General features: G+C 39.9%; 1 protein-coding gene across 1 annotated transcript in view; it reads left to right on the top strand.

Moving 5' to 3' along the window:
- The window catches only part of PRKG2 (protein kinase cGMP-dependent 2), a 37,092-nt gene that overhangs the window by 13,717 nt on the left and 845 nt on the right, over positions 1-22,530 (top strand). Inside the window, exons 3-18 of the mRNA XM_065633570.1 lie at positions 2,697-2,863; positions 4,558-4,671; positions 7,527-7,632; positions 8,900-8,963; positions 10,788-10,865; positions 12,228-12,322; positions 13,130-13,198; positions 14,365-14,463; positions 15,352-15,502; positions 16,709-16,845; positions 17,008-17,097; positions 17,268-17,409; positions 19,476-19,639; positions 20,323-20,445; positions 21,395-21,457; positions 22,324-22,390. Of these exons, the coding sequence (XP_065489642.1) occupies positions 2,697-2,863; positions 4,558-4,671; positions 7,527-7,632; positions 8,900-8,963; positions 10,788-10,865; positions 12,228-12,322; positions 13,130-13,198; positions 14,365-14,463; positions 15,352-15,502; positions 16,709-16,845; positions 17,008-17,097; positions 17,268-17,409; positions 19,476-19,639; positions 20,323-20,445; positions 21,395-21,457; positions 22,324-22,390 (1,729 nt within the window). The remainder of the gene's footprint in view (positions 1-2,696; positions 2,864-4,557; positions 4,672-7,526; positions 7,633-8,899; positions 8,964-10,787; positions 10,866-12,227; positions 12,323-13,129; positions 13,199-14,364; positions 14,464-15,351; positions 15,503-16,708; positions 16,846-17,007; positions 17,098-17,267; positions 17,410-19,475; positions 19,640-20,322; positions 20,446-21,394; positions 21,458-22,323; positions 22,391-22,530) is intronic.

The raw sequence follows: 22,530 nt of genomic DNA, 5'->3' as shown, positions 1-22,530 counted from the left end.
GAGCAAATGATTCAAGAGCCAGAGCTGTCGTTATGGTAATTACGTGTCCTTAGCTCTAAAAACAGTGTAGTCTTCTCCTTTGTAGTTCTGGAAGCTTTAGTGCTCATTCTTAAGTATCAGTGCATGAGCCATTACAGTATTTTATTGCAGTATTGTGTGCATGGTGCAAGCCAGGGTGAATTAAATAAGCAAGGTTGTTTTTAGCAGAAAATGAAGTTACAGCTTATATTCTAATAAACCTGTTGCTTTCAACTGAGGTTAAGTTATGATCTCTATTTCTAAATGCAATCTTCACTATAGATACTTGTTTTTACTTTTCCGGACTCTTCTCATTATGTTTACTTAGTTTCAGCCATTATATGGCTAGTAATGTTGTAAGTCTACTTGCCTTAACTGTGTATTCATTCCTGGATTTTCCTCAGGAGATTTTCCCACATAACCTCGTTTTGATTATAACCTTGCATTGCTTTTTAAATACAAGCAAGAGTGGGCCTTAAATGCCTCAGAAAACTCTTAGGGTGTTTATTTTGTTATGTAGCTTTCTTATACATGCACATTAAGAACATGGAGACTTAAAGGCATAATTTATCTTTCGCTTCAGCAGTAAAGGAAGACTACTCAGTAGGTCCATAAAAGCTCTGTCAGTGCATCAGTTGTATAATTGCAATAATTTCTGGCATGGATTCAAGGCGCTGCTTTTTCATAAGCCCTTGACCCAGAGCATATGCAAGTCAATCAGAACTCATAGATTGCCAAGTATGGATGTACAACCAGGTTTGTCGTGGTCAGTTAGTCATTATCAATGGATTCATCCATTGTTGATTTTTCCATGTTTTCTCCATTTCAAAATCCAGCCACTACACTCTTCCACCAGCAACGCAAATGGACTGTTCTTGTCTGTACAGTTTACCCATTTATATGTATTTACCACTTCAGGAAATGACATCTCAGGGAGCAGCAGGAGCAGGGTTGCTCCACAAGAGCAGAGTAAACCAGGGGTGACTACAGGACAGACTGCCATCACTAACCAGGGCTCTGTTCCACAAGGTCTGGACAGGGTTGGCAGAGCAGGGTGGTGACAACAGGGTCTACCAAGAGTCCCACAGAAGAAGAGATCAATCAGATGCAAGCTCCAACCAAGAGACATAAACAAAGTACTTACAATATTGGGCCAATATCCATCCAGAAGACAAAACCCAAATCACTTTTTTCTCTAACATAACTCAGGCAAGAATTAAATGCCCAGACCTGAACTTCAATTGACTATGCGGACCGATGGGCAGAGGATATACGGGCTGTGGTCCCAGGCCAGGCCTGTTACTGCCCTTAGGGCCCTGACATACTGGTCCTTGATACTTTTGTTGCCTTTTGTCTGACTTTTACAGATGCTCTGAAGCTTTTCCAGAGACTTTTTAACAAAAAAACTCTGGATGGCTATAGTTTACTGTAGCATCACCAAAGTACTGAAATACCAGAAGTTTATTTCCCTGAATGCCGAATATTAGCAAGTGAAGAGGTCAGCATCAACGGCTGCATACCTACATCCACAAGCCCTTATGTTATATTTTTACTTCCGATTATACCCTAAAAATTCCTAAAAGCAGTGGAGAAAAGGGCCTGCTTTGGGGAGACTTATCTTGCGTCTGGTCATTCTTAAGGAGACGGTATGTTTAGTGTCCCAAATGAGGAGACTACTACAGGATTTTTTTTACTTAGGTAGGAGCATTTTTCCTGTTGTTTGTCAACTGTGCAAAGGAAGCGGGCACAGCAGTGGTAGGAAGAGTTTTGCAGGGAGGTGAATGAAGGGCAAAGAACAGCACGGGAAGGATCGGCACTAACCCCCCGCCTCCACACATACTTCTTCTGGATCCTGCCCTTAGTTTGTGAGTTTGGGGACAATGTTCAACATGTACTCTGCAAGCTGACCTTGCGATTGTGTTCTGATCATAAATTTGCTTAGTAGCTATGAACGAGGAATGCCACAGTGCCAGTATTATTTTGCAGGTGCAATGGAAATTAGTTCTCCGTAGTCAGTTTTTTAATAGCTGTCATTTGCAACTTGCTTCGTTTTTCCCACCACCACCAATGTCTTCTAACATTCTCCTAAGAACCAGCAGCACCTGTTAATCATGTTTTTTGGGTACTTTTCTTTCCTTGCATCTTTCCTCACCACGAAGGAGAAACTCTTGATGAGGTCTTAGTACCATCAGTGTTGATTTTAACCTTATTACTGTCATTGGTATTAATGGTTTTGGTGGATATTAGAAAGAATGTGTTAGAATGTTAGAAAAGTAGACCTGATTTTATGACAGGTTGCCATTCCTGTATGGGCAGTGGTATGTGAAGACATACCTTTCACATTTCTCATCTTCAGATAAGCAAGGCTATATACCTTAGTCGTGCAATGGGGAAAGAATAAGGTGAGAAACTGGGTAGAGCTTTCTGGGGAGCACATCTTCTACTGGGAGCCATTCTACACCTAACCTGATGCTTTCTGCAGGCTGGGAGGAGAGACGCCATCGTGTGGCACAGCTAATGGGATGCATAGTCATTGCAAGGATTATAAGTTTTGTCAGTGGTACTGGTCATGTGAGTGTTAGAAATGAGAGGAAACATCTTGAGAGGAATGAATGTCTGGTGAATAATATACCCCAGCCATGCTGGATCTTTTGTGTTTCATTTTTGTTTGAAACCAGTGAGAAGAAGCTTATCACGGATGCTCTGAATAAAAATCAGTTCTTGAAGAGACTGGAACCTCACCAGATCCGAGATATGGTGGAATGTATGTATGAAAGGTCTTTCCAGCAAGGGAGCTATGTCATCAGACAGGGAGAGCCAGGCAATCACATTTTTGTGCTCAAAGGTGAGTACTGCTTAATCATGCAATGCACAAGTGCAAGAAACAGGAAAGTAATTCAGAAGTCTTTGCAGGAAACCACAATGATGATGTTTGTGCTCCGAAATAATTTATGTCGGTCCTGCTGAAAGCAATGCAAGTTTTACCCGTGAGTTTTGTGAAACAGAGGGAGAACAAGAAATGCACATTAGAAGCTTGATTTAATGCTATTTTGTGAAAGAACTTGAAGAACTTCTTTTGTTTCCGAAAGCCTAGATGCCAGCAATCCTTTCTGTTGTAGGTATAGCCATCCCTCTCTTCTCCAAAGGAAGAGCAGGTATAATTTAAAATACAGAAAACTGCTAAATGGTGAAGCCACTTCTGAAGTAAACTTACTTTTCAGCATTTTTATGAGAGCTTACACCAGTTTTCTGTGTGTAGGAAATTGAGAGATGAGGTCTAATTTTACAAAGCTTAGGGTTTTTTAAAAAAATGGCTGCTTGTTTTCCCTGGGGCGGGGGGGAAAAAAAGCTTTAGGATAAGAAAACTTTCCTAAAACAACGTCAACAGGTCAGAAGTAACCTCACTGCAGTAATCTGTGCTGACTGCTACTGTGCTTAAACTCAAATCTCAAATTACAGATCAGCCATAGTGGAGCCCAAGTTTAACACCTGAAAGTTTCTCCTGCAGGGAAGACTCTCTTTCATCATCTCACCATTAAAAAAAAAGGAATCACAATTTCTGATTAATTTGCATAATTCGTCAGTTCTGGCCTACTAGAAGGTTCAGTGGCACATATGAATTGGAGTTCTTGCTGTAAGGAGAATGTTCACTTGAGGCAGGAATATTTAAGCCAGGAGCATACGGGTGTATACTGGAAAGTACCTCTTCTATCTTCTGGCTTCACATGGTTGGGTTAGTTCAAAAAAATTGATGGTAGCTATGTTAGGATGACACAGATGGTACAGAGGAAAGACGAGGCAGGATTTGTAATGGGGTTGTGATATTCTTGCTAGACAAAATGATAACATTTTGAAAAACAGATGAAATATGAACAAGTTGTGAACCCAGAAATTTTTCTGGCACAGTAGACTCCTTTTTTGAGAAGTCAATGAGTGTCTTGAAGAGAAGGAGGCTGAACTTTCAGAAGGTGTTAAAGGGAAAATTTTTTGAGCCATAACCTATGAAGAAATTCAGACTTTATTTGGCTTTTGCTAGGTTTGTAGTAAGGCTCAAGGACAATTGCTTCAAGGAGGATTTAGCATGCTTTTTGTTTTTCTGCCCTCTCCCTTGCATGCTGCATGTATATACATGTGTACGGACAAACCTCATGAGTTATTTCTTCTGCATTTACTATTTCAAGATGTGTTTGTATACACCTCACTAGGCTACCTGAACTAGTACTGACTGTTTTGTTGTAGCAAAGGTTTATCCCATCAGGATTTAGACTGAACATTTTCTGTGGCCTTCTTCGTGTTGAAAAGTTTCTTTCAGCTTTCCTTCCCTTCTACAGCAGATTCGTAGATTAGCAAAATATTTAAAAAAAAAAAAAAAAAGATCTCTACTGGTTTGTACCTGTGTTTCAAAGCACTGTTTGTATCCTTGCTCCCATTCCTGTGTTCCCGGGAGCGGCAAAGCCAGAAATGTATTGATTTGTTTTCCCTTCACACTGTGCAGTTGAGCCCAGTTTTAATGCTTGTTATCGTGCTGATTTTTGACAGAGGGCAATCTTGAAGTTTTTCAGCAGAGTAAACTACTTTCCTCGATACCTGTGTGGACAGCATTTGGTGAACTAGCCATTTTATACAACTGCACGCGGACAGCCTCTGTGAAAGGTACCTAAGATTTATTATAAAAACATTGCTCAAAATGAAAACTATATACTTTTGTGAGGTCCCCGTTATATCTAGATTTTCTTTGAAGTTTCGTTTAATAGATGTCTGCATGTCTGGATTATCTAGAGTAAGCTCACATTTCCTTCTTTGAGTTCTTTTTGCTTGAGTAGTCTAATAATGCTATGCCGTTAATATAATTCCATCTCTAGCACCATCTTTGATAAGTGATCAGGCGTCTCCAAAGTATGCTGGTTAGCAAGATCTGTATCAAACTAACTGCTAAGGAAGGATTATGTTTTCGTGTCAAATTATTTAGTAGCAGCAGTGGTGTCTGGCTCTTATGCTCTTGTGTCAAATGTAACCCTGAGGCTGAAAAGATATTAGAACCATGGGGTTTTTAATAGAGCAGATAAAGCCGAATTCGGGAGGAAATAAAGTATGTAGGAATTAGTTGCTTTTGTACTTCTTTTAGTTCTGTATCATTAAGTTACTGAATCTTGCCAAGATACATTTGCACCTGGCATTTGCAACTGGCACTTAGGAGAAGATTTGAGTTGGATTACAAATGTGGTAGTGGGAGAGATGAAACTTTTCGGTGAGACACTTGTAGGTGAGGTAGATACTGGCTCCTGCTTTTTGTTAAGGGCTGACTAGGGTGGAGTTGTTAAGTGTTGGTGTGATAAAAATATCCCTCTTCCTGTGTAAGACTGGGTCTTCACCCATTAAGTATCCCTTGATTCCTTTTGTAGCCTGCCATAATTATTCTGTGGCAGAGCAGTAACTGTCAAAATATGGTTAAATTAACATTTTTTCCACTCTCCACTATTCCATAAAAATTTTTTTTGTTTGTAGGCTAATTTCTGTTCTTGTCTAAATCTGCAGGAACTTTGAACCACCAATAAGTGTGAAGAGTTCATGTTGACTTAAAAAGAAGCAGATGGAATAAAACAAGCAGTTCAGTTTAAAAGCTTCTGGTCTTCCTGCACCCAATTTAAACACTTAATCATTGCTGGCTGTGCAGATGGAAGTTATTACATGTAATATGTTTTTGTGGCTGCCTGATAAACAGAACAGCATCAATAACGCTATTATTTTTCTTACTAGCACACTGTTATATTTGAATGTGTTCCCTATTTTTCCTTTTTTTTACATGCTGTATATAGTATTAGCATTATAAGATAGAGTTTCTGCATAGTAAGATATCATGCTAGTTTAGACCTTTGTTAACATTAATTGCTTTCAAGGTAGGACAAAAATTGTCCAACTGTGGACAAGAAAAGGTGCTTGAATTTGAATAAAGGGTGTTTAAAATCACTGCAGAAACCTACCCCTCCCTAATAGCTTTCCTGTGTTTCTTGCTGTGGAGGAAGAGCAGTACAACACCTAACTGAGCATGACTAGGAAATGCATATGTGAAAACCTTTTCTTCATGCTGGATCTGGTGACACCCTTTCCCTGCAGTCTTTGAAAAGTGATAAGTGAAGGACTTTAGCCAGACAGCATTTCAACTGCTACCCGGCAGCATCTTTACATGCAGTAAACTGGATTTGAAACTGGGAATGTGATTTAGTGCTATGTTTCTGAATTCCTCTTTCTCTGTCTCATCTTTGAGATTCCAGGCTTTTCTTTTTAACTGGATAATTGCGTTTTGTAGTTAAGGTGCAAAATACAGGCGATGCATTTGTGGTAGCTTGGATACTTGCCATATTTTCTTCCTGCAAAGTAAGCTGAAAGGTGTGATTTAGGAGAAAAACAAAACCAAAGCGATACCTTTGTTCTCCCTTCCAGCACCCAAAATAGTTTTTTGAGCTATTTTGATAAATGGCATTGAAGAGCATATGTGTATATAAAGGCTAAATACAAAGACCTCAGTGAATCATTTTAAATGGTGGCATTTTTCTTTCTTATAAAAATGGGTTTGTGTTTCTGATAAACTGAAGAAATCAATTGCTCTCATTTTTCTGTAGCTTTTTCCTTTATCCCAGAAAAAACAGTTTGATTCTTTCGTATGACAGAAGGAAAACTGCTGAGTATGTTGTAACATCTTTTAAAAGAAAATATTAAGATAAACTAGAATCGCCTTATTTTGCTTAAAAAAATAAAAAGTGCAGCATGTTCTGTAGTGTCAATGATTGCACACAGAGACTGCTTAGTGGTTTGTATCCTTTATGCTGCATCTCATGCATGCTTACTGTATTAGTATTTTTGGTTACCCTTTATTGTACCCTTTGGTTACATTAACGTTTTGGTTACCCTTTATTCCCTTATAAAATGGCTACATTGGAGGAAAAGTGTGTGAGGATCACAGGATTAATTGAAACGAAATGTATTTCTTGACCTCTGTTATTCACATCTTATTGCACATGTCACAAACATTTGCATGTAATCTGAATTAGAGATAGATCCAAGCCACAGTGTTAACATTTACCTCATAAGCTTTGAAAAACTTCAGCCAGATTTTTGTTTCTCTCAAATCAGCTCTTTTACAGATTACATTGGAGCTTTTGAGTCCAATGACTCTCCACCATGAGGAGTAGATCTTCACAAGCGTTCAGCCCTGTTTGTGCTCATAGTAAATGGCTAGGTTTTCAAGGTTACGCAGCCTCTGGAGTTGCATGGAAGGTGCTCTGTGGAGGAGCCGTTTAGAAGTCTACACCTTGCTTCAGTGAGCATTGTTTAAGTGGGAGCTAAATTATTTTAAAAGTCTGATTGCAGTAGGTGCTGGATGTTGTAAAATTTGGCCTTGAGCATTTTGCAAGAGCTCATCTGTCTTGTACCATGACCCGATACTGTAATATCTTCCATCGAATAATTCAGAAACATGGTTAATTTTGTTGTTTTTTGTTTTCTTAAAGCAATCACCAATGTTAAAACATGGGCGTTGGACAGAGAAGTGTTTCAAAATATCATGAGAGTGACAGCACAAACAAGACAAGAGCAATACAGAAACTTCCTTAGAAGGTAAATAAAATGCTTTTTTATTTCTCATACTGATTTGGGCTGCTACCTAAGGTGCACAACAATATTGTGCCTGTTTTATAGGGACACAGAGAAAGAGGAGCTCTTAATGCAAAGGGCCTCAATAACCTGAATATTTACCTCTCTTGGGTTTTTTTTAGGATTCACAAAATAATTTTTCTCATTTTGCTTGTTTTTCTCCTGTATTACAATAAGAAATAGATATAGGTGCTTAACTGCTTTTAAGTAATGGAACAAACATATAGGAAGATTACATGGCTGGAAGTTAAAACAATGTATTAAATAAATAGAGTTAATTAAATCCTCCAACTAGAAGTTAATTTGCTGCTGAAGTAGATTAAAGGATATTCTTCTTCCCCTAGAGGCTTGAATATGACAACTGCATGTCTGTCTTATGAACTAATTCCAACATAGATTACTAGGGAATCTGCAGAGAGTAGAAAAATTCTCTTTTCTGCCGGGAACACTGAGACATGTACAGTGTTTTTCCTTAGGAAGAACGTCAAATTAGAGATTCCAAACCATAATTAGCTGATTTTTGTATTTTCTTTCTTTAATAAAGAATAACCATTCTGATATGGCTTCAAATAGAGATCTCAATCCCAGCTATGCATAGAATGTCTTGTGTATTTTTGCATCCATCACCATCTTTGATTTCAATAAACACTTCTTTGCTGAGCCCCAGCAACTGGCAAGCACTATGATTTCCTAACTTTTACAAGTCCAAGTGCTCAGGATGGGAGGGTTTTTCATTCTTATCAGCAAGTTCACTAAATCATCACTATAGTTGGTTATCTTTCAATATTTGTCCAAGCGGTACTGAAGTTTTTAGCTTTATTTGATTTTGCAGTCTCTGCAGTGCATGTGAAAATGTTTTATTGGATTACTCTAATGCCTTGGTTTTGCAATTAATCATATCTATATGACTGAATTTTGAAAGTAGTCCATGTGTGCACTAGAATTTTTTTCCCCCTACTGAAATGCAAAGGTGATTTACAAACTGACTAATGTTGGCCGCATTTCTGTAAGTTGTGGGAGTTCTGTTTATCTAAAACACAAGATGAGAATGCTTGAACCTTCCAAATTAAGATTTGGTTGTGTATTTTCTGTTTTGTATAATAATACCAGTTTAGCTAGTTATGAAATGTGGTTGTACAAATTGTATAGATGAGAAGAGATTATGAAAAAAAGTCTTAATAAAAACTACTTTTGGAATTTTTTGTTGTTTTGCATTTCTGTTTTCTGGAAGTGTGTCCCTGCTGAAAAACTTACCTGAAGATAAACTAACCAAGATCATGGACTGCCTGGAGGTGGTAAGATACTGTTCAGTTTTTCTAAATAGTATTCAGTAAGCTTTCAAAATAATGAAGAATTATAGAATCATAGAAGGACAAGGAATTACTGGAGGGAGTCCAGTGGAGAGCTACGAAGATGATGAAGGCCATGGAGCATCTTTCTTATGAGGAGAGACTGAGAGAGCTGGGTCTGTTCAGCCTGGAGAAGAGATGGCTGAGAGAGGACCTCATCAATGTTTATAAATATCTCATGGGTGGGTGTTAAGGGGATGGGACCAGACTCCTTTCAGTGGTGCCCAACAACAGGATGAGGGGCTATGGGCACGGATTAAAGCATTGGAGGTTCCATCTAAACATGAGAAGAAACATCTTTCCTTTGAGGGTGCCAGAGCCCTGGAACAGGCTGCCCAGAGAGGTTGTGGAGTCTCCTTCTCTGGAGACATTCAAAACCCACCTGGACGCATTCCCATGCCATCTGCTCTGGGTGAACCTGCTTTAGCAGGTGGGTTGGACTAGATGATCTCCAGAGGTCCCTTCCAACCCAAACCATTCTGTGAATCATAGAATCATTTTGGTTGGAAGAGGCCCTTAGGATCATCGACTCCATATAAAACAAAAAAACAACCAACCTTTTTTTAATGTGACAGTGGTTTTGGAGTGGTCAGAGTGGAATTCCAGGTTGGCAGCATTTAGTGGCATAAAAGTAAGTTATATCTGTGGCATCAAAGGAGTCAAGAAAATAGATAAGAGGATCTGTAATCTATCCTTCGTTAAGATTAAGCACACACTTGCTGTCCAGGTCTCTGACTCTTTTTTGGTCATCATGCTTTACCTGTTTGCAAAGTGGTCATGTAATACTTCCATACACCTTGGACCATACACTGCAAAATGTAAGGGGGAAAAGGCCTTAGGATTTCAACATATGAAACGAGCCAAATATCTGTGTGTCTTAATGCTGCATCTGCCAGCAGCCTTTGGAGGTAAAGGCTGGATATGTAGTCATAGCTGTGTTATTTCCCAAGAGCAATGGTAACCATTAATGCTTTTTGTGTAGGGAAGGTCTGTAGGAACTGCAGTCTTGGAACAGTTTTGCAGATGGAGATCGAAAGTTCCTCAGAAAACTGAGCGCCTCAGTCCCAACAAGCTGGAGGAGGCAGAGTGATGAGTGGCCATAGCACAAGGGGATAAGGAGATCGTGGTGTTGGTCATATGAAATCACAATTGGCCTTAGCACATCAGTATCCTAAGCAGTGACTTTTTTTGTGTGTGCCAAGGATTCCTGGCAAGGGAGAACTTTTAGGAAACACTTAGAGGAGAAAAAAATGAGGTGGTTGTTTATGAGGAACAGATCACAAAGCTGAAGGTTAACATGGAAAAAATGCTTGATTGAAAGTTAAACAATTAGGCAATGAAGGCAGGGTTTCTTAGCAGAGACAGAAAAGTTGGTGCCTTGGTAGCTTGCAATAGATGATTTAGGCACTGCCACTGGGGTGTCAAGCCCCAAATTACTTTTGGAAATGGAATTTTGATTTAGAATTCTTTTAAGAGCTTTTGATATTTTTTTTCTTCATTTTCCCCTGCTTCATAAGGATGACACTAGTGTTAGTATTTTTTAAAATAAATAGCATGCTGCTCCATTAAGATACATTACAGATTGGCCATCATGCTTTACATAGTGGAATGCTTGCACATTATTATCAGGTGCAACATATGCAGGAGATAGGAAGCTAAATGTCAAGGAACATCAAGATGTATTAGGAGCTCTGCATAGTAATCAGAATTTTCAAGTAGGCTAATGATGTATTGGACGATATTGTCTCTTTCTTTCCCCCTCTGCAACAGGAGTACTACAACAAGGGAGATTATGTTATTCGGGAAGGAGAAGAAGGAAATACCTTCTTTATAATAGCAAAAGGAAAGGTAAGATATTATAAAACTAATTTATAAAGTAACATATACAAACTCCTGTATTTCAAAAGCTATCTTGAGGCATATGGTCTTCAGTAAAATCTGTGTGTCAAGTTCACAACACTCTGATAAAACCCTGGAGCAGCATTTCAGAGATTCAGGTGGCCTAATTTCCATTCACAATGAAGCCATGTTATAGTGTTCTAATTATAATGTAATTAAAGTATGTCCTGAAGCCTCTTGACACTGTAGCAGAGATGTAAAGACAGTTTCTTGTAAATGAGATTTGATCCTACGTCTTCTCCTGGATGTTTCAATGTCTGATGGGCAAAACATAGACTTATGAAATATCTGAGAAACAGTGGAGTCTTACATTTAAGGGAGAAGAATGGCATTCTAGGTGACTCAGTCAGGGTCTATTCCTTTCATTTTTTAGTCCCAGAGGAGGGAGGCGGCAGCCTTTATCCATCAGCTGTTAAGTTGGAGGACGACACAGGACTCTAAAGAATCAAAGCAAGAGAATTTTCATCAATAAACTTCTAGTAGTGGTTTCCAAAAACATGTTTCCAAAACGTGTCTATCTGGAGACGTTCTGGTTTGTTTTTTGCTAATGGGTGTGGGCATCAGCGGAATGTGTACTGGTGTGGAAGTGGAGGTTCATCAGTAGTGGCTGTGTATGATGACTGTCCATCACTAATGGACCTTTTCTGAAGAATTGAATGAGGCCATTTGGCAATCCATACATCAGTATGAGCCGAGACTTACTTTTTAAAAAAAAATTATGCAGTTATATTTTTGAACAAAGAAATTCATTTAAAACAGTAAAATGCTGTTTCAGGAACTAGTGAATATAATTTTCTTTTATTTTTATTAAACTAAAATGGTGTTCGAGTATGTGGAGTGTGATTTAAATATTTAAAAAATGCATGCACATATAAAACTCTGTTTTGTAAATTCTGTGGGCTGATTTATTTGTAAAGAGGGAAATGTTAGTTAGTGTTTCTGGAGGCTATCTGTTTAGCTGAGAAGACAAAAAGCTCATGTGATGCCCACCCACTGTGGGACTGAAGTATTTTTCAGTTTTTCATTAAAGTGCAATTTATTTTTCTCTTTTTTAAAAGGTGTAAGGAGAAAATTATGGGGGTGGGCAATAATGAATATATTCATTTTTCCATCTCTTAGCAAAAAAAAAGGGTGCTGTTGAGATGCTTGATTATTTTAATTTTTGAGAGGAGAGAGTAATTATATATATTTGTATCTCTTTCCTTTAGCATTGCTGAGTTTAAGGCTTTTATGAAATACACAGACAGGAAGAGGAAGCCATGCAATACTTTGAAACTTACCTTGCTAAATTTTTGTTCTTTTTCTTTCCAGGTGATAGTTACGCAGAGTACTGCAGATCACTCGCAGCCTCAGGTGATTAAAAATCTACATAAAGGAGATTACTTTGGAGAAAAGGCTCTCATTAGGTTAGTTCGCCTTGTCTGATTCATGATGTATAGTGTTTCACTTGTGACCTGTTACTGTGTGTCAGATTATGCACCTCATGGTTCTTTGAATATAATCTTCGTTTTGATGGTGAGGTCAGCAGATGAAGGCAATGGCTGAATTTGTCTTAGTGTTTTGGGTTTTGCAGAGAGAACTTGAAAGTATACACTGTCATCCACCTTTGCTTTTCCCTGAAAAAGTCAAATGGTGGCCCTCTCTGCATTGTTGCTTATTGTTTATATTTCAGTAAAAACTGTGAGGAAAAGTTGTGCCAGGCTCTGTATGACTCATGACATGGAAAAGTTCCCCGTAAGTTTCATCATTACTGGACTGAGCTGTAGTTTCTGTGCCAGTGCCCATGATAGCAAGAAACAGAGGAGTACAGAGAATACGTGACAAATAGCTTATATAGCACATATTGATTTGGATGATTCAGTAGGGATTCTTTGGGCTCTGGAGTATTTTATATCTGAAGACCATTTCAGAAATTAGTAGTAAATCCTGTCATAATACTAATTACATCTCATCCTAATTTCTTGGAAGGTTGCTAAAGACAGTCATAATCCAAACCTGACTGAAGCTCAAAAAAATACTATGCTAGATAATAGTAACAACCAGTAAAATGCTATAATTGTGTATGTGGTTCAGCAATATTAATCCAGATACGGGCTGGAGAGCCCTTCGAGGAGTTTCACCTATAGCATCTGGGACCTTCCATGAGTACAGTGTGAGGTACTTTGAGGATTTTGGTGTGCTTCTGAGTTCTTCTGATCTGTTTCAATTCTTAGTGACGACGTCAGATCAGCAAACGTTATTGCAGATGAATACAATGTGGAGTGCCTCGTTATAGATAGAGAGTAAGTATCACACTATGGTTTAATGAAAGACTTGTATCCTCTTTCAGTAAGTCAGCGGTAAGATGTGACTTCACTGTCGTCACAACCATAACGTTTTCTTAAGTGAATACAGAATGAATGGTTATGTTTTTAGAACACTGATTTGTGGCCGTGCTTTAGACAAAGACCTAATGAAGAGAGACTGACAGACAGTGTGGGAGCACAGAAGCTTAAGAGTAGTTGAGAGTTATTCTTTTCTTTCTCTCCTTGCGATGGTGATGCTTCACATTTGTTAAGTGCGGTTCAGTGGCTTACGGAACAACATAAGCCCCTGCATGTCCCCTGGTTTTGGGATGTCCATTTGTCAAGGCGGACGTGCAGCCACATTCCTAGTTTTGTCAGGTAGAGGCCAGTTGTACACTTCCCAAAGTGGAAAAAAATGGAACAGAGGTAAGACATAAGAAAGGAAGCTCCCAGTGGAAAGTGAGACAGCAGAACCACATTTCTCAGGGCTGGCCGTAAGGATGCTTACTTGGAATGTGGACAGCCACCATCCTTTTCTTTGCTGAATCCCCAAAGGTCTCCTGCTGAGGGCTGAGAACCTACCCCAGCCCAGGAAATGCCATCTTGGGCTGTGAATGGATTTTCCTCTTCTCTTCTTTAGCTTGTTTAAATAGGTTGCAGAGAAGCATGCCAGAAGCTGGTATGTTCTTCCCACAGTGGTGTTACTCACCTGTTACTCACTTGTGAAGTAGGAGAGGCAATCTCAATCTCTTTGGCACTGTGTACCAAGGGCTCTATCCATTGGAAGTGAAGGACTGATAGCCTGGGCTCATGCCAAGCTGGTTCCTTTGGTAGGGATGGTGGAACCACATTCAATAACCATAGTGCATGTGGGAGGCAAAGTACACCCAGCCTGCTCTGAATTATTTAAGCATAACATGAAATTACCTGGGGAAATCAGGCACTCTGTCCCCCTACCCTCTGGTAAACCAAATTTTGTACTTCAGCTGGTAACCTCCTCCTCAAAGCTCTTAAAATTTGTACTGTCAAAGTGACGATGTAAAGCTGGGTCTGGGTCATGACTTAGAGGCAAAGTAAAACCTTGGTGCAGCAGCATAGGTCATGATTTCTTTCTCTTTTCACAGTATGTTCAGTAGTTTATACTGTTTCATTTGTGTTTTTAGGACATTTAATCAAACTGTTGGAACTTATGAGGAGCTCCAAACCTACCTTGAAGGTTACGTGGCTAATCTGGCCCGGGCTGATGAAAAGCGACATGCAAAGTAAGTCAGATAAGTTTTTAGGCATGTCTCTAGTGGATAGTCATAAAAAAGAGTGATAGATATGTAGGTAAAATCATGGGCCCCCAGAAGTGATAGTAATCACTCTAATAAAACTGTCCAGATATGCTTATGGAGTCCAATAAATCTTCTTTTCTGAAACAAAAATAACATAGAATCTCAGTATATTGACTTCCAACCAAGAATTCACTCCATCCCAAGAAAACTGAACACATAAAAGAAATGAAAGCGTGCTTAAATAATTTTTTGCATTTTGATGGTAAATTCTTTGACTGGTAAAACCCCTAAAGGTCAATTTTAACTCCTGATTGAGTTAATGAAATCATATTAGTATCCAAAAGAGTAATTGCCATTTCAAACAGAAATAAGCAGATGTAAAAGAAACTGTGTTTTTAGTGTTTCAGTGTAGCTTTAGGAGTTTGCTTTTAGCTGTGGACCATACTTACAGTTTATCTGCTTCTGTTTTCAACCTAAGCACCCTTGGAATATTAGCAGACTATGTTTTTCTTCCATGTATGAATACATCTGCATTTTTCTGTCCAGTCCTTCTACTGGAACAGGTACACAGTCCTTCAGAAATTGCTTCTCCAACTTGGAGTGCCCAAAGTTTTGCAGCTGACTACGTAATTAAGAACCTCACCATGGATGAGCTCTTGATAAAAATACCATTGACTGTACTCAGTGAACTTCAGTAGAATTTCACTTCTAATTTGCTTCTATAGGATGTAATGAAAGTGCTTCTGCATAAAATAAAAATAAGATTTTGTTAGCAAATAAGAAGGCTTTTTATTTTTTGTAGGGGTATTAGAGTACTGTGATACAGGTTGCTGGCAAGGAAAGCACTAACCTATGTTAATTTTCTTAATGCAGAAGAAGATCCTTCTGTGGACAGTCAACCAAAGAGGTGTCTTTGGAGATGATAGAACTGAAGGAGAAAGTAGCCCAGTTCCCTCCTTCCCCATTCCAGAATTTAGAAGTTGTCACAACTCTGGGTGTTGGTGGGTTCGGAAGGGTTGAGCTTGTAAGAGTTTGTTTTAAACATATTCAAGTAGTTCTCTGTCTTAAATGATTGATTTAACCACTGAAAAGCGTGAAGGATTTTAATATTTATGCTGCATGCTTGTGCCTCTCAGGCAGAGGTAATCCTATATAAAGCAATACATAGGAAAAAATATTTTCAGGACTTGATGCTCAAAGAAACAAATCCATTCTTATGTGCCTTTATCTCCTGCTGTTAAAAGTATCTTCCTGGTCACTAGACATACATAAATCAGTTTTGTACATGTGGACTTTACAGATGTGCCTACTTGCATCATGTTCTCAGAACTGCAGGCCCTTTCCCGAGGTTCTGCATGGACCTGAAGTAATCTCCGGCATCACATGGTCTGTGTTGTTAGAATTGCTTCGGTATGGTGCACAGCAACTATAACTAGTGTGATCTAGCTGTGAGCTGTGTTGACTTCAAAATTTCCAACAATTTGTAATGGCTCTTTTGAGTCATATTCAGTAGCATGAACAGCTGTGTTGCTGGCATGCAAAGAGCCTCATTAGACTAAGGTCTTAAATTCCACTCTCCTCTGGCTGAGTCGCAAACATCTGAAGCAAACGTGAACACTTCTGGTGCAGGCTGCTGAAGGTAATGGTAAATTAAAGGAGACTACTTGATTTTAGTGAAGTCAATAATCCTTTACAGTAGTTAGACCATCAATTGTTTTATTCCGATGCATGCTTCACAAAACAAATTGCCACACAGGCTGACTGTCAGCTTGGAAATTCTACAGCATCATCTGAATAATAAGCTAAAATTCGAATTCTCAGCCATCTGTAGAACACTGATAGCTTCTTCCTTTGTTTCCTGGAAACCCTGTTTTTACTTCCATCTTTTTAATGCACACTGGATAATATTTCAGTGTACTGTGAAGTAATTTGTAAACATTCTTCATAAACTGCCTCTGCTTTTTCTTCTTTTGTATTATGCTAGTGTTTAGAAATCTTGAATGGAAATTAGGACCGGGTGTGGTATAAACTCATTGTAAAATATAGTACAATCTTGACTTAAAACCGTACAGAACAGTTCAACAGAAAATCTGGAATTTGTCCCTTGTTAGAGTCATCAATTTCAGTCCCGTGCTGTGTTGAAACAGATGGATATCAGTGTACCTCTCGAGACCAGATTGATAAAACATCCTTTCTTTGCCTCACATGTACTCTTCATTTTTACTCACAGGTTAAAGTGAAAAATGAGAACGTGGCTTTTGCTATGAAGTGTATAAAGAAGAAACACGTAGTGGACACCAAACAACAAGAGCATATCTATTCCGAGAAGAAAATCCTCGAGCAGATATGTTCCCCATTCATTGTAAAGTAAGTTGACCATAAGGTTTCCTTGAAAGTTGACTCCCAGTTGACCCACTGGACAGCCTTATTAAGAATGAGGTTGGGCATATATGAGTTCTGGAGAAAAGACATTGGTGAGTCTCGTGTTTTATTTTACTTTTCCTAAATTGCTCCCATTTGTCTCCACAGACTATATCGCACGTTCAAGGACAGTAAGTACGTATACATGCTACTGGAGGCTTGCCTTGGAGGGGAATTGTGGAGCTTACTGAGAGACAGGTAACACCAAAGGAAGCGGAACCTTTGTCCTTTAAAATCGCCAGTCAACTCCATATGCAAGAAATGCAAAAAAGCTGTTAATATTCTGGGTGTTATATGTTATCTGGTTAATGAGCGAGGCATTTTTAGAAGTCAGTTGTCTGCAAGGATAGTAATTATTTTTGTTCCAGAGGCAGCTTTGATGAAGTCACTACCAAGTTCTGTGTTGGGTGTGTGACAGAGGCTTTTGACTATCTACATCACATAGGAATTATCTACAGAGACCTGAAGCCAGAAAATCTAATTTTGGATGCTGAAGGATATATAAAACTGGTAAGATGTAATCCTTTTCTAATAGAATCCTTTTGTGCCTGTATCCTGTTTCCGTGGAGGGAGATATAAATAGACAGCATGTAATTATAGTACTGGGATCCTGGAGTTTAATAACCCTTACACTTCAGTAGAAAAGAGGGCAAGCTACTCATTGCCCAGTGAGAGACAAAGCCATTGCAAAGCCATTGCAAGCCACAGACAAAATGGGAATTTGCAGCTTCCAAGAGCTGTTGCCACAGCATGAACTGTAAAAATAATTTATCCCAGCAGCCAATCTTTAATGTAAAGGCAGGAACCACATTTCCCCCGTGCAGAATTACCTTCCTGTCCAGTCTCAAGCAATCATAGGTTCTACATTATGTCTGTAGAGAGGGAACACGGTAAAGAGCTCCTGCTGTACTTGTCTGTGAGTGTGAAAAGTACGAAAAGAAAACCCTTCAGAGAGCCGGAAACATCCACTCTGAGGACAATAAGCAACCTGCCATTTTTCGTGGGCTGTAAATCTCGTGTTTTCAAGGAAAGCCTCACTTCTGTTCCTGGCAAAGTCATGGAGAAGTTTGTTCTGGGAGTTATTGAAAAACTTGTGAACAACAGCGCAATCATTGGTCCCAGCCAGCACGGGTTCATGAGGGGAAAGTCTTGCCTGACCAACTTAATTTTGTCCTGTCACAAGATTACCCACCTAGTTGACCAATAGAAGCCTGTTGACATGGTCTTTTTGGGTTTCAGTAAAGTCTTTGATACTGTCTCTCACAGTATCCTCCTGGACAAGATGTCCAGCATACAGCTGGATAAACACACAATGCAGTGGGTGAGCAATTGGCTGACGGGCTGAGCTCAAAGGGTTCTAGTAAATGGGATTATGTTGGACTGGTGACCGGTCACTAGTGGGGTTCCGCGGGGATCCATCTTAGGGCCAGCACTCTTCAATGTCTTTATAAATGACTTAGACTCAGGACTTGAGGGATTGCTTAATAAGTTTGCTGATGACACAAAACTGGGGGGAGCTGTCAACACTCTCAAGGGCAGAGAGGCCCTGCAGAGGGATCTGGACAAATTGGAGAACCGGGCAATCACCAACCACATGAAGTTCAACAAGAGCAAGTGCTGGATTTTGCACCTGGGACATGGCACCCCTGGCGGTACATACAGGCTTGGGGACAAGATGCTGGAAGGCAGCTCCGCAGAGAAGGATCTGAGGGTTCTGGTCGATGGCAAGTTGAACATGAGCCAACAGTTGTGCCCTGGCAGCCAAGAGGGCCAAAATATCCCAGGGTGCATCAGGCACAGCATTGCCAGCCAGGCGAGGGAGGTGATTGTCCCACTCTGCTCTGCACTGGTGCGGCCTCACCTGGAGCACTGTGTGCAGTTCTGCGCGCCACAGGATAAAACAGATATTAAGCTACTGGAGAGTGTCCAGAAGAGGGCTATAAAGTTGCTGAAGCGTTTGAAGAGGAAGCCGTATGAGGAGCGGCTGAAGTCACTTGGTTTGTTCAGCCTGGAGAAGAGATTGAGAGGAGACCTCATCACGGCTACAGCTTCCTCACAAGGGGAGGAGGAAGGACAGGTGCCAAACTCTACTCTTTGGTGACCAGTGACAGAATCCGAGGGAATGGCAGGAAGATGTGTCAGGCGAGGTTTAGGCTGGACATTAGGAAAAGGTTCTTCACCCAGTGGGTGGTGGAGCACTGGAACAGGCTCCCCAGGGAGGTGTCACTGGACAATGCCCTCAGATACATGGTGTGAACTGTGGGGTTGTCATATGCAGGGACAGGAGATGGACTCAATGATCCTTGTGGGTCCCCTCCAACTCAGGACATTCTATGATAAAACATGGGTTGCTCTATCCAGAAAGAAAATAATTTGGGAAATTACTTGTAAGAATAAATGGGTCTGTTCTACAGCATTCAGTAATCCAGTGGAATTACTCTTTTCTCCTTTGCAACAACACTGTGTAATTGTTTTCACTGAATCCAGAAACTATGAGATGAGAAAGCAATTAAGATCTTAAGGCTTTGCAGTGCAAAACACCTCTGCATTATGCAGCATATGTTGATTTTGATCAGGTTGATTTTGGATTTGCAAAGAAGATCGGATCAGGGCAGAAAACCTGGACATTTTGTGGAACCCCTGAGTATGTTGCCCCGGAAGTCATTCTGAGTAAAGGCCATGACTTCAGCGTGGATTTTTGGTCCCTTGGGATTCTTGTGTATGAACTCCTTACTGGCAGGTAAGTGCTTGCCACTGCAAGTTCTTACCTTGTTTGTTTGTTTTTAGAAATGTTTTAAAGGCTATTTTAAAAAATAAACAGTTAGTTGTTTTTCCCATCAGTAAGCAGGAATGACTTGCAAAATGATACTTGGTTTTGCCTCTTACACTTGTCTTCAATCATTTCAGAAACACCACAGTCAAAGTGTGGGCCATACTCTCAATTCTAGTTTATCCATCCAAGGAAAGCGCCAGACACGGGCTCTAAATGGCTGATGTGGAGCTCTTTTGTCTGATGATGGTGTTTCCTGGGAGGAACAACTGATTTCAGGCTTTTCTTTTCCCCTTTAGTGGGTGATAGGGTACGGGGAAGTGGGTGAACTGTAAGCAGGGCTCTTCCTTTGCCTCCATGTACAGCTCTTTGTGAATGCTCAATGGCAGTACAACATGGAACCCCCTCTGAGTTAGGCTAGAGGCAGAGCTGGCTTATAGAGTCAAATATGATCATGCATTTTCCCTGGTACCTACAGGTAGTTTCTCAACTTCAAACATTTGTAATGTCTTAAACAGGCTGAGAGGGTGAGGGTTGTAAAACTAGGAAGGTGGGGATTTTTTTCCGTATTCTCAAATGTTTACTTTGATGAGAAATGGATGAATCTGCTCTTGCTGGCCATTCCACTTGACAGCATTGCTTTCTTTTTCTAGTCCACCATTCTCTGGGTCCGATCAAATGATGACATATAATTTGATTCTCAAAGGCATTGAAAAGCTTGATTTTCCTAAAACAATCTCAAGGCGACCTGAGGATTTGATCCGCAGACTCTGCAGGTAGGAGGGGCAGCTTGTGCAGAGCCCAGGTGTAGATAGATTGAACTATTTAAGATCCCAATTAGAGTGCTGGATTTCTGACAACTTCATGTAAAGTTATTTTGCCTAGCGTGGTCTATTCTGACTATATTCAGTACGCATGCATGCCTCTGAGTGTGTGTCACACGTCTTAGTCTGCAGAAATATCATCTACAAATGCAGGCTCTGGGTCTTCTCTGTAGCTGGGAATTTTTCCTGAAACAGATCTTAAGGAAAACTTAATAAGTGTGGGCTGAGGAAAGAGGTGAAGAATTTAATTTTATTACTGAGCACAATGTTTTAAAAAAATGCTTCCAAAATTACTTATGGTTCTGAAATTACTTAAGTGTATAGCTCCTACGGAAAGCGTAGTGCACTTAAAAGATTGATTTAAACCCACCTGAAAATGTGCAAAAAGGTGATTTTTCGAAAGGGCCGGCATGACTCAGAAGAATTAGTGCATAGCAGCGTGCAGAACCTGTGGCTGGTGACACTACAGACTTTGACCTCCCAGCTTCAGTGGGATTTCATCCATGGCGCTAGGAATGGTATATGCTGTGTTTGTGCAGCAAGTTTGAAAGGATCTTTGTATCTGCAAATTTTGGTCTGCCTCCTTTTGCAACTCTGCTGGCCAAGAAAAAAAAAAGGCGTGCAACTGAAATTCAAACGGTTGATTTCCTCCTGCTGCATCTCACAACTGAGTGACACTTCCTTGGCTTCCTGAAAGGTTTCTCCATCCTCAAAAGAGGAGCAGTGAGCAACACCTCATTATGTCTCCTTATGAGACCACATGTTGTATGCAAGCTCTGTCCCTTTGTAACTGTTAAATGCGAACAGTTAGGACATATAAATGCTCTTTAAAAAAAAAAAAAAAGAATATTTTAAAAATTCTTATTCTTATTCCTTTTCTCTTTTTTTTTTTTTTTTCAAGGCAAAACCCTACAGAAAGATTAGGCAATCTGAGGAATGGAATTAATGACATCAAGAAGCACAGGTAAGTGAAATAGACTGCCAAGAAGGAAATTTGATTTTTAATGTGAAAATGGTTTTAATGTTGTAGAACCCAGTCTGGTAAACCCATAAAGCTCCAGGCACTTCCAGGCAGATTGCGTAAGAGACATGTCTGTTGCTATTGAGTATATTTGCAACTACAGCAAACAACGATAGAAAAATAAATCCTCAGCGTGATTAGCTAGAAACATCTTATTGTTTACTGGTTTTGTTGCAGGTTGCTCAGGTAAGAGTTTAATTCAGTTCTCGGGTAAATCGATGCCTGTTCAGCATCTGCCCTTTCAGACCTCCCAACTCTTTGATCTAAAACCAAACAGTTGCTGTTTAAGAACGGTAGTCAAGAGCTCCAGAGCCATAATAGGGTTTTGTCCTCTTTCTTCTAATGAAGAAAGTGCTCTGTGGATTAGAAATTTCCTGGTTTTTCTTTTTATCCAAGTTGTTACTAAGCCCTGCAGTTTGTGCTTTTGGCTTTTCTGCTTGTCTCCCTCTTCTCCTGTCTGCTGCTGTTAAAAGAGGGTGGAATTCCAAGGGGACACAGAAGTGGCTGTGTTTATGCGTATGTATGCATTAACCTGCCTGTTACTTTGGCACTTCTGCGCAGAGGAGTTGCAATGTATCTGGTGGTCCTGGAGCTTCTCCTGCTCCCGCTCCCTTGTATGGCAATGACAGCACCCAAGTTTCCTCCTTTTAACAACCGCATTGTCATGTGAACAGAAATTCTCATGGAAAAATGCCTTATAGCCCTTGTTCGCATGTTTTTCAGCTGTTAATAATATAATGAGAGAAAATAGTATGTCTTTCTCTCTTGATCTCTCAGTCCCTGTCTGTCTTGCATTTCTTTATAACCAGGTGGTTGAGTGGTTTTAACTGGGATGGTCTGAAAGTGAAGAAATTAACATCGCCTTTAAAAAGAGAGGTATTGGTTTTGGCTTTCAATATCGTATTGCTTGGCCACAAAGAAACAACTGATAGCGAGAGCAAAATTTCCTGAAGATGCATTTGAGTTATTATAGCTCACCATTTTTAGTAAAAATTGAAGGAGAGATGGCAAGTGAT

Source organism: Caloenas nicobarica, chromosome 4 (genome assembly GCF_036013445.1).
Source record: "Caloenas nicobarica isolate bCalNic1 chromosome 4, bCalNic1.hap1, whole genome shotgun sequence".
Classification (NCBI taxonomy): Eukaryota; Metazoa; Chordata; class Aves; order Columbiformes; family Columbidae; genus Caloenas; species Caloenas nicobarica.
The sequence above is the reverse complement of the archived record's forward strand: the minus strand, read 5'-3'. Positions and strand labels throughout refer to the sequence as shown.